The following is a 15529-nucleotide window of genomic DNA, read 5'->3' as shown; positions in this document are numbered from 1 at the left end:
GAGGCCACGGGTTATGGTCTCACTAGTCTTGCCGGGTCTTCTCACGCTCAGCATACTTCCATAGGTCTCGGTCTCTAGTCATTTCCTTGGTGAGACCTAAAGTGCGAAGGTATATATATATATATATATATATATATATATATATATATATACACATATATAGTTGATCTAGCAAGTGGGTCCTCATATCAGTGAGTGGGGGGGCAGTGTGCATTGATGCCATTGAGAGGTAGGCTTCGAAACGGCACGCATTCTCTCCTGATGATCCTATACACTTGCTGGCTTCCAGTATGCCGAGCTCTCGACTGGTAGCACTTGCATGTGCAAATTGTTTGCAAAACACACACACATATATATAAATCCCCAAAAAGGAACAAGAATGCCATAGACGCAAACAACAACAGCAACAGGCACAACAACAGTAGTAACAGCAGTGGAGGCGCAATGGCCCAATAGTTAGGGCAGCGGACTTGCAGTCGGAAGATCGCGGTTTCGATTCCCAGACCGGGCGTTGTGTGTGTTTATTGAGTGAAAACACCTAAAGCTCCACAAGGCTCTGGCAGGGGGTTGTGGCGACCCCTGTTGTACTCTTTTGCCCCAACTTTCTCTCACTCTCTCTTCCATCCAGTAACGCTGCGATGGACTGGCATCCCGTCCAGCTGGCGGGGAACATATACGCTACAGAAACTGGGCTCATGAGCCTGGCTAGGCTTGAAAAGGGCCCAAATATATATATATATGTGTGTGTGTGTGTGTATCATTTTGTTGTGTGTATGTATGTATGTATGTATTGTTCTGCGTTAATTTGTCCTTTAATCACGGCTTAAAGTATTCTTCCATTTACCCTGTCTATTAGCCATAGTGAACTGGGTAGGACATCATATATTCAATAACCGTTATGCAAAATTTACGTCTGCATTATATATTCCATGCCAAAAAAAAAAAAAAGAAACACCGTCGTTGTTTTTTATTGTTTTGTTTTTTTAACGGCTATTTTACAATATCTAGCCAAATAAACCTTACTTTGGTAAGTTCCACTCGAGCTACGTTCCTTCACACTAAGCTAACTTACTCTTCGATCGGGTTCGATATCGTGGAAATATATTACTAAGTCGTCTTGTTCAGGGTGCGGTGAATACAATTGACTGCAAACTCTTGAAAACAACACCTCACTAACCAGCCAACAGGATCTTTCAAAACAATAATTAAAATTAAAAAACCCCGCAATTTTACAATGAACATAGAATTTTTTTTTTAAAGGCGATCCTTCGGTATAGGTACACACGTAACTTTGTTTACATTTCTGAAGATAAGGGAAACCCTTTTCTCCACCCCCTAACCCTATCCCCCCCCCATATATTAAAAAAAATCTTTCTTGAAATGTATCCGGTACTTATACCGAAGTTACGCAAAAAAAAAAAAAAAAAACTTGCGAGCTTTATTGTAATATTTCTTTTAACAAGAGAGACATAAACGAAATAGCTACAACCAAGAATCGAACCTCGTTTGTGGATTCAACTGACTGTTTCTTAATTATAATTAATCTCATATATTTTTTATTATTATTTTGCATATCAATGCCAGCATATAGTAGACTTTCGGGTAAAACTGTTTCCGAAGTAAATTTATGTAATTAATGTCCCCACTTTTATTTTTGTACACCGCTAATTGTGTTATAAATCGCTGACTATAACTGAAATAGGATTATGCAGAAGGAAGAGTGGAATTGTCGACTGAGTCAATTATAAAAATTGACCCACCGGGAGTTCTAACGAACGAAGGTAAGAATTGCTTTCTCACGGTTGTAGCAATAGCAAAAGAGGCTGTATGGAAGACTAGGATAAAAGGAATTAAGACAGGCAGCTTTATCTCTGGTCACAATTTACGATCCTTTTTTTTTTTTCTTTTCATTTGAAAAGGAAGCTGTGGCTGGAGAAGTGTCTGTCGGAGTGTACGTTCCAAAAGAGATGGAAGCGTGTTGCACGAGTGTTGGGCGTGCAAGGAACCGTGTGAATAGACCGGAGGAAAAAAAACGAAGGTACCAGTGGTAGATTGGGGCTTGTGGGGTCGGAGCGTGGCCTGATCATCGCTTCATTTGTATTGTTTATTCCATTCGATTTTTATATATTGTATTAAATTTTTAAAGCCATATTATACGTAAAACCATATCTATTTCTTTACTACCCACATGGGGCTAAACATAGAGGGGACAGACAAAGGGATTAAGTCGATTACATCGACCCCAGTGCGAAACTGGTACTTTATTTATCGACCCCCGAAAGGACGAAAGGTAAAGTCGACCTCGGCGGAATTTGAACTCGGAACGTAACGGCAGACGAAATACGGATACTCGTTTCGCCCGGCGTGCTTACGTTTCTGCCAGCTCGCCGCCTTTGAACGTAAAATCATATCGTCTCACTGATCCCATCAGTTGTTCTGTTTCATTCTATGTCTGGGGGCCCCGGTGGGTAATAAAGAAATAGTTATAAATCGCTGACTAAAAACATATCCAAGAATGAATAAAGGAATAAATGTGCTCGGTTAAATAATCTACCAGGTGCCCGTGTGTTAATATGAGTACTGGGAGTTATCTTCCTTTATAAAGCCACTTTTTCTGTGTCTCTTCCACGTGTTTGTCCTGGTTTGGTCATACTTCTATGGTTGGCCTGATCAAGGTGTAGATTAATTGTCAACTGTCCTCGTATTTCTGTTCTGACAATATCTGACATTGCCGTAGGTATTGCATGGTAAGTACAGAGTTTTTTGTTTTTTTTTATCTGAAAGCTATATCTTTCAACTAAGAAATTAGACAAGTATCGCAAATATAACTGCTTACTGCTTTGTTTCTCTCTGTATATATAATATAATATAATATATATCGGCAATATCCGATCAAAATATTCTGTTTTATTGTTCAAATCGATTAAATCCCGTCTCTCGCACCCATGCTTCATTGTTATTCTAAAAAAAAATAAGCAAACACCTCGTCAAAATCTCCAAGCAACCAGGCAATGCATGGTTAATTCAAACCCATGTGGATATATATATATATATATATACTAAGCAATAAGGGTTCAGCAACGAATTGCCTTACCACATACCGAATTTAGAAATAGCAGTCAAAGGGTTATAGCTATTTCTTCTACTAAAAAGGGAGATCTCAGTAAAAACAGCAATTGGAATATATATATATATATATATATATATATACCGGAGTAAACACATAAATGTGAAACAAGGTGGAAAAAAGAGTACTCAAATACCAGGGGTAGAGTAATATGCTTTATTTAAAAGCAGCAGAAAATTCAACAAACCCTGTTACTCTGAGTTTCACGTTCGCCGGACAGTTTTTGTTATATATATATATATATATATATATATATGACAGCAGCTTGAATGCTAAAGGGTTAAACCGTATATTTGTGACGTCCTACCCGAATACTACCCTAGCATAGATTTACCAAAGTTCGGCAGAGGCAAAGAATACGCACACTACCCGTTTTCGGCGTAAACCTAAACACCAAACAAACGGGTGGTGTGCGTATTCTTTACCTTCGCCCAAAAGTTCTCGGTTTAGCTTAAGTTGTTGTCTCTACCATCTTATATCGTTTTGTCGCTCCTTTAAGTACGCAGGACTTCCTGAAATGCCCTTTGCATTCTTTCCTGCTTATCTTGCCCGTTCGTATTGAGAGCAATAAGCTGTCCTACTTGGACACTTAGCTTCGAAACTCCTCCCCTAGGTACGGTATATAACGCTAAACATTGGGTTCATGTTTGAATTGTCGAAAGAACTATTCAATTTTGTTTTTCTTTTCTGTAATAGATACAATAGGCTTTGTCAGTAGTTTGCTTGGGGGAAAAGTCTAACGTTCTGAGTTCAAATTCCGCCGAGGTCGACTTTGCCTTTCACCCTTTCGGGGTCGATAAATTAAGTACCAGTTACGCACTGGGGTCGATGTAATCGACTTAATCCCCTTGTCTGTCCTTGTTTGTCTCTTCTATGTTTAGCCCCTTGTGGGCAATAAAGAAATAAATATTGTTTAGGCTCAAAGAAATGACAACCATACGAGAACTTATTTCATTCGAAACTTGATACTTTGTAGCTACGGAGTAAAGTGAAATATCGGCTGTGAACAAACAAAATGGGTAGAAAAAGATAAACTCTATGCTTTTTTTTTTTTTTTTTTGTGTGTGTACTCAGTTTTTTCCTTGTTACAAAACTTTCTGAAGTTTGACCTTTATCCTTTTATTTCACCCCCACAGACATGTGACGGAAGTAAACTAGACGTTTTTAAAACAAGTGGCTTGGTTTTGCTTAAAAGTGTATATATCTGAAGAATATGGTAACCACTTGCTCCGACTTGATGGAACGGTGACCACCACTACTATATATTAAGTTTATCTCGGGCTACAGTGTTTTAAGGGTACTATTTAAGAAGAGTGGTCCCGGTGCGCGCACTCGCGTATCCGCGCTAGCTAGTCGTGACTTGTTTTTACCTTACTTTGTGTTTTATTTACTTTGTTTTAAAAATTATTGGGGATCCTTCGGTATACGTACTGTAAGTGACTTTGTTTACATTTCTGAAGATAACAGAAACCTTTTTCTTTCACCCCTAACCCCATATATATATATATATATATGGCGGGCTGGCCATATCGGAGCAATCTCAAGATTAATCAGCCGAAATTGCTAAGATGATCTGGTTCTTGACTGATGACCGAGGGCTTCGAATGTCCCGTCCTGTGGTTCTTGTGTCGTCTCTGTGGTGTTTCATGTTCTTGTCCATGTCTGTAATTAATTTTACTGTTTACCTCTATATATATATATATATATATATATATATATATATATATAAAACTTTCTTGAAATGTATCCGGTACGTATACCGAAGTTACGCCAAATTATTTACTTTATTTTAAAAAAATTATTTACTTTGTGTAAAAAAAAAAAAAAATTAACTTTGCTAGGTCGTCGTTGTAGGATCGACTAGTCACGACTAGCTAACGCGAGTGCACGCACCGGGACCACTCTTCTTAAATAGTACCTGTTTTAAGATTATAAAATGTAATCTGAGGAACATACGGCGGTTTCCTTAGAGGAGGTGGGTGGATCGTGGGGTGAGAATTTTGCTATTGCCTCCTTTTGTTTACTGTTCATCACTCGAACTATTTTCGCACTTGGTAGACTTTCTTCCTTCAAATTTGATCTTGAATTCATGTATCTGCTGTTTATCGCTTTCCGTTCACTTTCTTAGACCAGCAGATGTTATTTGTTTAGAGACAGCAAATGATCTTTGATGCTATTTGTTTGCCATGAGTGCTATTCAGCTCTGCTTTAGCGTAATTTGGCGTAACTTCGGTATACGTATCGGAAGTACTGGATACATTTCAAGAAAGTTTTTTATTTATATATATGGGGGTTAGGGGTGGGAGAAAAGGGTTTCTGTTATCTTCAGAAATGTAAACAAAGCCACTTCTGGCACTTACGGTACGCATACCGAAGGATCACCAATAATTTTTAAAACAAAGTAAATAAAACAAAAACACAAAGTAAGGATCAACTAGTCACGACTGGCTAGCGCGGATACGCGCACCGGGACCACTCTTCTTAAATAGTACCCTTAAAACCCTGTAGTCCGAGATAAACTTAATATGTAGTAGTGGTCACCTTTAGCTGTTAGATTAACTGATATAGTTACAAGGATATCTGGTCCCGATTTCTAGCAAGTGAAGTGACTACATATTGGGCCTATGGTAAGGAAAAGGATCTTTTCGGTTTGAACGGCAGTTTTTTCTAGCGGTGTTATATGAAATTGTCACCTATATTTATGACCCCAGTATCGATCTATTGCATTTCAATCTGTGTTAGGGGTGGGGGGAAGGGTATCTTTTTTTTCTTCAGAAATGTAAATAAACCCAATCTGTTTCTTAAACAAGGGACATATTCATACGGCACAGAATGTTTTCACCTCAATAGACGTCAGTGATTGGTTGAAATTGCAGAAATTGAAGAAGAAAAAACAACAAATATCTTAGAAACTATAGAATTTTCTCAATAAAGCCAAGAGAAAAAGATGTTTTATAAACGCATTCTACCAGTATACGAAGTTTAAAAGTGTTTAGTTATGTGGAAATTATTTTAAAAAACTGCCGTTCAAACCAGTTAACTGCTCTGTCAATGATCATGCTCGGGTGGTGCTCTTTGCACCCTGCTAGCATGGACGCCAATCATCGAATTTGAATTTGATTTTGAGTTTTTCATTACCAATATTAGTTTCAGTGCTCACACAAACGGGCTTCTACACAGTTTCCATCTGCCAAGTTCACTCACCAAGGCATTTTGTTGGCTCAGGGCTATCGAAGGCACTTGCCAAAGGTACTGTGTACTGAGACTGAACCCAAAATCGCATGCCTGCAAAGCAAGCTGCTTAACCACACGACCAATGTTTGTGCCTATAAAACTGATTTTTTTCTCTTTTCTCATTCAAAACTAAATTTTTGCTTTCCCTATTCTCAACAGCTCTCTTCCATATCAAAACATGGAAAACTACACTAAAGGAGATGTTGTCACTGTCGAGGAGTCTAAAGGCCCCCATTTGGAATTACAGAAAGACGATATTGTTATGACAGTCCACTATGGCAGTAAGATACGTAATTTAATTGGACTTGCTTTGAACAAAATGCAGGTTTGTAGCTTTCTGTTTTTTCTACTATTATATATTTTACCAAAATCAGTAATATTGTATTTCTAAATACCCCATAGAGATATGTACGGTGGTGGAGCAATAGAGTGGTTGTATACTGTCAACTTAACGTGACAGTCCCGTAAGGGAATTACACCACCGCTGTTGAGCCCTAAGAAGCATCGAATGCTTCCTGTCGGCCTCGACACATTTACTGTGTCCTTATTTATTTACGAAGGGGAGACAAATACCCCCAATAGCTAGGCCTGCATCTAGAGACACGCATGTTTCTGGGTCTTTGCCCATCATCAGTCTAGAGTAGCAAAGGCCTGCTAGCTGAAGATATCTGTCTGGACTTCGTAAATATATATATATATATATATATGTATATTTTTATTTTATTTATTTTCAGTGAAGTTTATTCACTGATCACCAAAATCAGAAATATTAAATTTCTAAATATCTCAGAGATATGTAAGGCAAAATAGACCGATAGAATAAGTACTGGGCTTACAAAAGAATAAGTCCTGGGGTCGAGTTGCTCGATTAAAGGCAGTGCTCCAGCATGGCTGCAGTCAAATGACTGAAACAAGTAAAGGACTGGTGGAGCGTAAATATATAAGGACACAGGAAATGTGTCAAGGCCGACAGGAAGTGTTGATGCTTCCTAGGGCTAAACAGCGGTGGTGTAATTCCCTTTACGGGACTGTCACGTTATGTTGACAGTATACAACCACTCTATATTTTACCATATTTCTGAAATAAATTTTGAAATTTTTTCAGTCATCTGTATTTTCAAATATCGAATTGCCCAGCCTCTACAAAAAAAGTTTGTGAGGTGGGAAAATAAACATTTTTGTGAAAGTGTGCTTTCCATTCCTAAAAGTATTGGAACCCAAAGAAATAGAGCAGGGTGACAGCATTACTTTCACTTTCATTTTGTGATCACAAACTGAAAGAATGCCAAAAATATTTTGGCTACAATCATTGAGTTTGGTTTTCAACATGCTGTTAAGTTGGATGTGATTTAAGGAAAACTTGATTGCTATGTCTAGCATATCGAGTGACCATGTAGTTGCTATCGGGTCGACTCTAGTGTTTGTCAAATTTCATAAGGTATAAATTGGAAATTGTACTAGTTCTTTCCCTTCAATATACTACCCCTGTCAATTTTCCATCTTTGACCTAATACTTATTGAAGAGCAATGGTTTTGTTTCATCATCATCATCGTTTAATGTTCGCTTTCCATGCTAGCATGGGTTGGACGAATGACTGAGGGCTGGCGAACCAGTGAAATGGCGGTTTCTACAGCTGGATGCCCTTCCTAACACCAACCACTCCGAGAGTGTAGCGGGTGCTTTTACGTGCCACCGGCACGGGGCCAGTAAGGAGATGCTGATAAAGATCACGCTCAAATGGTGTTTTTTTTATGTGCCACCGGCACAGAGGCCAGATAGCCGCTCTGGCAACGATCACGCTCAGTTGGTGCTCTTAATACCCTACAAGCACGGTGCTTGAGTGCCAGTAGTGCGACGCTGGTAATGATCACGCTCAAATGGTGCCTTTTAAGTGCTACTGGCACGGAAGCCGGTTAGCCGCTCTGTCAATGATCACACTCGTATGGTGCTCTTTGCATCCCGCTAGCACGGACGCCAGTCATCGAATTTGATTTTGGTTTTTGATTTCAATTTGGAAAATAATGAACTTAGTAAAAATTTGCCATTTATTAAAGTGGCTTGGAACACGATTTTATTCATAAGGTTTTTGATGAAATCCTTTTTAAAATAGGACTAATTGTTGTCTAGACTTGTTTTAAAATTAATCCTCATTGTTATATTCAGCTGCTTATTTTAAAATGACTATATTTAAATTAAAACCGTCATCGTTTAACGTCCGCTTTCCATGCTAGCATGGGTTGGACGAATGACTGAGGGCTGGCGAACCAGATGGCTGCACCAGGCTCCAATCTTGATCTGGCAGAGTTACAGCTGGATGCCCTTCCTAACGCCAACCACTCCGAGAGTGTAGCGGGTGCTTTTATGTGCAACCAGCACGGGGCCAGTCAGGCAGTACTGGCAACAACCTGGCTCGAATCTTTTACACATGCCACCGGCACAGGTGCCAGTAAGGCGATGCTGGTAACGATCACGCTCGAATGGTGTCTTTTACGTGCCACTGGCATGGATGTGCCAACCTTACATTATATATGTAAGAATCTTAAGTGGTATTCCAAAAGCTATTAATATCAGTTTATGAAAAATAAGTATCTTAAATTACTCCCAATTAAGATTAATTGAATCTTAGAATTGTGCATTTCCATAGCAGTGTGGACTTTTAAAGAATTTTTGGAATTGCCTACTTGCATCCTGCTCCCTTAGGTTTTTGTCAAGCATCCTGATAGAACTTGGCTTGCAGTTCTATTAATTTCTGTTTTTATCGTTGCAGAATTCCAATACCAAACGGATAGTTTGGACTGGAAGTGGTCCAGCAATCACGAAGACGATCACCTGTGCTGAGATTATGAAACACAAGATAGAGGTTGAGAAAGATTTTAATTTTATAAATGGCAATTTTATTAAATTTTTATATTCTTGTTATTAAGGGATCTTTTAAACTTTGTTTTTTCAGGGCCTTCATCAATTGAACAAACTGGCATATGAAAGGTAAATTGTTTATTCATGTAATTCATGTTTCTGAAAACCTTAACAATTTTGTTACCATTTCTGCTTTACTCAATTTTCAATATGAGCTCTTTGAAAAGGTTCAGTTAAAATAGTTTTTATTGGAGCATTAACCTTAGATTGTTCCTGATTAATTCTGTCGATGATATTCTAGTTGTGACTACAGTCTACGGACATTGTGTGGAGCCATAACTATATTAGCCAAGTTAGGCAGCGAGCTGGCAGAAACGTTAGCACGCCGGGCGAAATGCAGAGCCATATTTCATCTGCCGTTACGTTCTGAGTTCAAATTCCGCTGAGGTCGACTTTGCCTTTCATCCTTTCGGGGTCGATAAATTAAGTACCTGTTACGCACTGGGGTCGATGTAATTGACTTAATCCCTTTGTCTGTCCCTGTTTGTCCCCTCTATGTTTAGTCCCTTGTGGGTAATAAAGAAACCTATATTAGCCAAGTTTTTTTTTTTTTTCTTTCTTTAAAGGTAGATTTGGCGGTTTCTAGTAATCCACTCAGCTTATACAAGTTCTTTCTGGTATGGGTGGTTTTTTAAAATTGTCTTTCCCTTGTTGGATTAATTTATGATCTACTGTAATCACTGCAGTGGCCAGTATGATCATCAGTTAGAATATGCTATTTGTGTGTAACTGAATTGGTTAGTTGTAAAGTTTGTATGGTCAGCAGTGCAATACATTAAAGTAGCTAAACTTCCCCCTCACCATCTCCCTTACTTTAATTCCTTCGTTACCTTTTAGCCATGTACAACACACACATAGCCACTCTAATTCTGGCTAGTGTTGAACCACTTTTTTGTGTCTACATTCTTTGGAAAGCCTTTTATTTACCCATTTCCACAAGGGCTGCAGGTGCTTAATCATAAGGAGTCCCTCCTTTTACTTTGACCATATGTCCCAGCTTTCAAAGAGAAGGCATAATATAACCCACTATGTACTTTGAGCTGTGTCGGTGGCATGTGTAAAAAGATTCGAGCGATGTCATTGCCAGTCCCGCCTGACTGGCCCCCGTGCCGGTGGCAAGTAAAAAGCACCCATTACACTCTCGGAGTGGTTGGCATTAGGAAGGGCATCCAGCTGTAGAAACTCTGCCAGATCAAGACTGGAGCCTGGTGCAGCCATCTGGTTGCTGGCATGGAAAACTGATGTTAAATGATGTATACATTTGTGTGTATTAACTGTGCTACATAGAGTATTGCTGCTGAAATAAGTCTGAAAGTAGGTATTAAGGGATGGACATGTTTTGGTTCCAAAATAATTTGCATGTAGCACCTTTCACAGGTAAACGGTAGATTCTTTGTTCTATTGGATGTTAATTCTTCCCCTTGTCTCATATTGAGTTGGGTGAGAAATTCTCAAATAGCTTAGAAACTGACTAGAGCTGTTTCCTGCACTGTATGACTTGTAATTTTTCTACGTATCCCACTGCCAAATACGTTTGTAATTCTTTGAGTGAGGTTTCAATGTATTTCAAATTCTCATTTTTAGAGTCAAAGAATCTTGGCTGCCCAAGATAAAAGGACTTGAAAAGTAAGTTAATTGTATTTATACTCAGTAACTGTGAGGTTTGTCCAACTAAATGTCTTGCTAGTTCAATCCTTACCTCATTGTTGTACTCTTGGATTAAGGCATCTAACCTCTTCGACCGATAATTTAATTTGTAATATTTGTGTTAGATTTAATGCAATTAAAATAGTGTTTTAACCCTTTCATTACTGTATTTATTTTGAGATGCTCTGTGTTTCTTTTAATTAATTTTAAACATAACAAATAATTTAGTAAAATAACTTGGTTATCATTAAGCTAGTGTTAGGAACATAAATTGTGACTAAGGTTTGGAAGATTTTAATTCAAAACTTGAAAACAAGACATTTGTACTTCAGAGCCAGAGGTGGTTTCAGCCGGGTTGGTATTAAAAGGGTTAAGAACTGTTTCTCTATTATATATTTAATCCATTCGTTACTGTATTTATTTTTGAGATGTTCTGTATTTCTTTCAATTACTTTAAATATAACAAAGAATTTAGTAAAATAACTTAGTTATCATTAAGCTAATGTTAGGAACATAAATTGTGACTAAGGTGTTGTGGAAGATTTTAATTCAAAACTTTTGAAAACAAGACATTTGTACTATAGAGCCAGAGCTGGTTTCAGCCGGGTTGGTAACGAAAGGGTTAAACAGTTTTTTTTTTTAAGCTAAATGCAGGCATGACTGTGCAGCTTACCTGTAAATTCATTACACTACAAGGTCTCATCTTACTGAGATGTTCTACCTTAATTATAACTGTTTTTCCACATTACAGCTTGGTTGACTTGGCCTTATGGTGGAGGCAAGCTTTCTTAAACGTTAATGCATTTGAGTTTTATTCTAGACTTACAAGTTGTTCATAGTTTTTGCAGCTCAGATGAAAAACAAACTCAAAAACAGTTTTATTAGAAACATCAGAACACTTCAATGTTGGCTCCATTAGTTTCACACAACACATGTAGACAATTGTGGAAGCACTCCATCGGTTACGACGACGAGGGTTCCAGTTGATCCGATCAACGGAACAGCCTGCTCGTGAAATTAACATGTAAGTGGCTGAGCACTCCACAGACACGTGTACCCTTAACGTAGTTCTCGGGGATATTCAGCGTGACACAGTGACAAGGCCAGCCCTTTGAAATACAGGTACAACAGAAACAGGAAGTAAGAGTGAGAGAAAGTTGTGGTGAAAGAGTACAGTAGGGATCACTACCATCCCTGCCGGAGCCTCGTGGAGCTTTAGGTGTTTTCGCTCAATAAACACTCACAATGCCCGGTCTGGGAATCGAAACCACGATCCTATGACCGCGAGTCCGCTACCCTAACCACTGGGCCATTGCGCCTCCAATATAGACAATTACAATACAACAAACTGAAGTTGTCGTAAAGATAATTTATGAATGCCCTGCATTATATACGTAGGAAGTTGATCTCTTTCCAACTTGTACGAATTTATTTTACAGGTTAATTGTGAACCGTGACATTCCGTGTATCTCGATTTTGTTATCGAAAGACCAGCTTGATGTCAATGAACCAGGGTTTGTATTTTTAAAGTTCTTCATAAGGTGGTGCTGAGAATTGCCTGGCTTTAACCCTTTCATTACTGTATTTTTTTTTAGATGCTCTGTGTTTCATCAATTACTTTAAATATAACAAAGAACTTAGTAAAATAACTTAGTTTCCATTCAGCTAGTGTTAGGAACATAAATTGTGACTAAGGTTTGGTGGAAGATTTCAATTTAAAACTTATGAAAACAAGACATTTGTACTACAGAGCCAGAAGTGGTTTCAGCTGGGTTGGTATTAAAAGGGTTAAGAATTGTTTCTCTATTATATATTTAATCCATTCGTTACTGTATTTATTTTGAGATGCTCTGTGTTTCTTTCAATTACTTTAAATGTAACAAAGAATTTAGTAAATGAACTTAGTTATCATTCAGCTAGTGTTAGGAACATAAATTGTGACTAAGGTTTGGTGGAAGATTTTAATTCAAAACTTTTGAAAATAAGACATTTGTACTACAGAGCCGGTTTCAGCCGGGTTGGTAACAAAAGGGTTAAGGGTATCTCACAAGGCCTGGTTAGACGCCTAACCTAAGTTCTTACAGAGCTTAGGAAAACTGAGGGACTATTGCAATAAGTGTATGAATCTTCAAGGGGAATATGTTGAATAAAATCATTAACTGATCCTCCTTTATATTCTTTTACCCAAAGCCAGGAACTTTTCAGAACCCCTTAGTATATTCTATTGTGGTAAAGTCCAGTTGTTGCATTTGTCTAAGAGGAAGATATTTCCTTAAGCTATTTTAATTAAAATCACATTCGATGACTGGCATCCATACTAGCGGGGTGCAAAGACCACCATACGAGCGTGATCGTTGACAGAGCGGCTAACCGGCTTCCATGCCAGTGGCAAATAAAAGGCACCATTCGAGTGTGATCGTTACCAGCGTCACCTTACTGGCACTGGTGCGAGTAGGGTGCCAACAGCACCATCCGAGGGTGATTGTTGACAGAGCGGCTAACCGGCTTCAGTGCCGGTGGCATGTAAAAGGGCATCATTTGAGCATGATCGTTACCAACGTCGCTTTACTGGTACCTGTGCTGGTGGTGTGTGTAAAAAGATTCAAGCGAGGTCGTTGCCAGTACTGCCGGTGGCACGTAAAAGCACCCACTACACTCTGAGTGGTTGGTGTTAGGAAGGGCATCCAGCTGTAGAAACTCTGCCAAATCAAGATTGGAGCCTGGTGCAGCCTCCATGGCTTCCCAGACCCCAGTCGAACCGTCCAACCCATGCTAAAATGAAAAACGGACGTTAAACGATGATGATGATAACAAATTTCACCTTTTCCATGCTGACCTGGATGTTGTTGGCGTCACACCAACTGAGAAATGGGTCAGCTCAGTGTTGTGCCACCAGCAGTAGAGGTCCTCCCCCTTTGCAGGAGAACTAAAGAGCCTTCTCCTACCCTATTTTGTTGGCTAACTCTGCATTACTTTTAATGTGTAGTCCAAATAAAGGCAGCACCACCCTCACCCATTGTGTCCCACCCACTCCCCACCAACAAGAAAACAGAAAACAAACAATAACACAAAACCCCCACTCTGAAGAATATTGTATAGGTATTATTGACAGCAAACATTTATACGAAAGATTGAAAATATGGGGAAAGATAGAAATGCCAGATGGCTGGCATCAGAAAATGGAATTGGTAATGTCAAAAAAAGTCGGGAGAAAGAACTTGAAAAGCAACCTGAGGATGAATAGATGTTCTTAAAGGGAAGATTGGCACCGGAAGGGAGGGAGGAACTAGGAGAAATATATGAGGTTGAATTTGTGGACTTTGTGGAATTCATGGCAAAATGGAAAGAAAAGGACGATTGATGTTGACTGATGGGGCAGCTAACATCACTTTCATCTCTCATTTTTCACCTTTTTTCTCATCATATGTGAGTGTATTTTGATGTTTTGTGTCCCCAATGTGTTGTGGTGTCCCCTCTGTGTAAGACCTTTAGGGTTAATAAAAAATCAACACCAGTTATAAACTAGCAAAAATGCATCATATAGGCGTAGAAGTGGCTGTGTGGTAAGTAGCTTGCTTACCAACCACATGGTTCAGGGTTCAGTCCCACTGCGTGGCACCTTGGGCAAGTGTCTTCTACTATAGCCTCGGGTCGAACAATGCCTTGTGAGTGGATTTGGTAGACGGAAACTGAAAGAAGCCCTTCGTATATATGTATGTATATATATATATGTGTGTTTGTGTGTCTGAGTTTGTCCCCACAACATCGCTTGACAACCGATGCTGGTGTGTTTACGTCCCCGTAAGGATAAGTCCCGGGATCGATTTGCTCGACTATTAAGGCGGTGCTCCAGCATGGCCACAGTCAAATGACTGGAACAAGTAAAAGAGTATTTAAAGGTGTTATCCCCCGACTTAAAAGTTTGGTCTGTTTAGAATTTAGTTTGGTGTTTTCTCTTTTTCTAGGTATCAAGCTCCTGGGAAGTGCAGCATCCACGAGGATTCCGAAGATGGAAAATACGAAGGAAAGCCAGCTTATAAAAAACAAAAGCAGTTTAAATGCAGGAAACGGAAAACCCCTTCAGCTCAGAATAAAAACCTTACTGGAAGAAGTCTCTAATATTAGAGAAAATGGATTTGGCTGTTTTGTGCTTTTTTTTTTTTTTTTTCTCCTTCCCCTCTGATTTTTTTTTACCATTGCTATATGGATTTGTGGCATAAAGTTTACTGCACAGTATGTAATCATCCTCTTTTTTAGTCACTTTGTACAAAAGTTTTTTTTTCTTTTTTTTTTTCCTTTTTTTTTCCTTTTCCTTTTTTTTTCCTTTTTTTTATGTTACACAAATTAACTGGAAGCATAATTAAGAGCTTTGAACAAAACACTCTGTACTGTACAGACTCGGTTAAAATACTAATATTGAATAATTTAGAATTTGCTACATTTTTAAATCCTGGTTTTTCTCACCCGAACATTTTCCTTGTGCCAATATTACCAATTCACACTCAAGGTTCAAAAATGCTTCCTTGGCTAATTTTTCATTCCCCCCCCCCCTTTTTTTTTTCTTTTCTTTTTTTTTTTTTTTTATAAGCATATCAGTGATATAT

General features: G+C 38.7%; 1 protein-coding gene across 1 annotated transcript; it reads left to right on the top strand.

The window, feature by feature from the left end:
• Positions 1–2603: 2603 nt before the first annotated feature.
• Positions 2604–15060, top strand: LOC115221779 (ribonuclease P protein subunit p25-like protein). Its single transcript, XM_029792002.2, has 7 exons — positions 2604–2747; positions 6521–6686; positions 9130–9222; positions 9313–9347; positions 10863–10904; positions 12365–12439; positions 14891–15060. Exons 2-7 carry the CDS (start codon positions 6540–6542, stop codon positions 15042–15044), a joined length of 546 nt encoding a protein of 181 aa, XP_029647862.1. The 5' UTR covers positions 2604–2747; positions 6521–6539; the 3' UTR covers positions 15045–15060.
• The last annotated feature ends 469 nt before the right edge of the window (positions 15061–15529 follow it).

Source organism: Octopus sinensis, linkage group LG18, assembly GCF_006345805.1.
Source record: "Octopus sinensis linkage group LG18, ASM634580v1, whole genome shotgun sequence".
Taxonomy (NCBI): domain Eukaryota; kingdom Metazoa; phylum Mollusca; class Cephalopoda; order Octopoda; family Octopodidae; genus Octopus; species Octopus sinensis.
The sequence above is the reverse complement of the archived record's forward strand: the minus strand, read 5'-3'. Positions and strand labels throughout refer to the sequence as shown.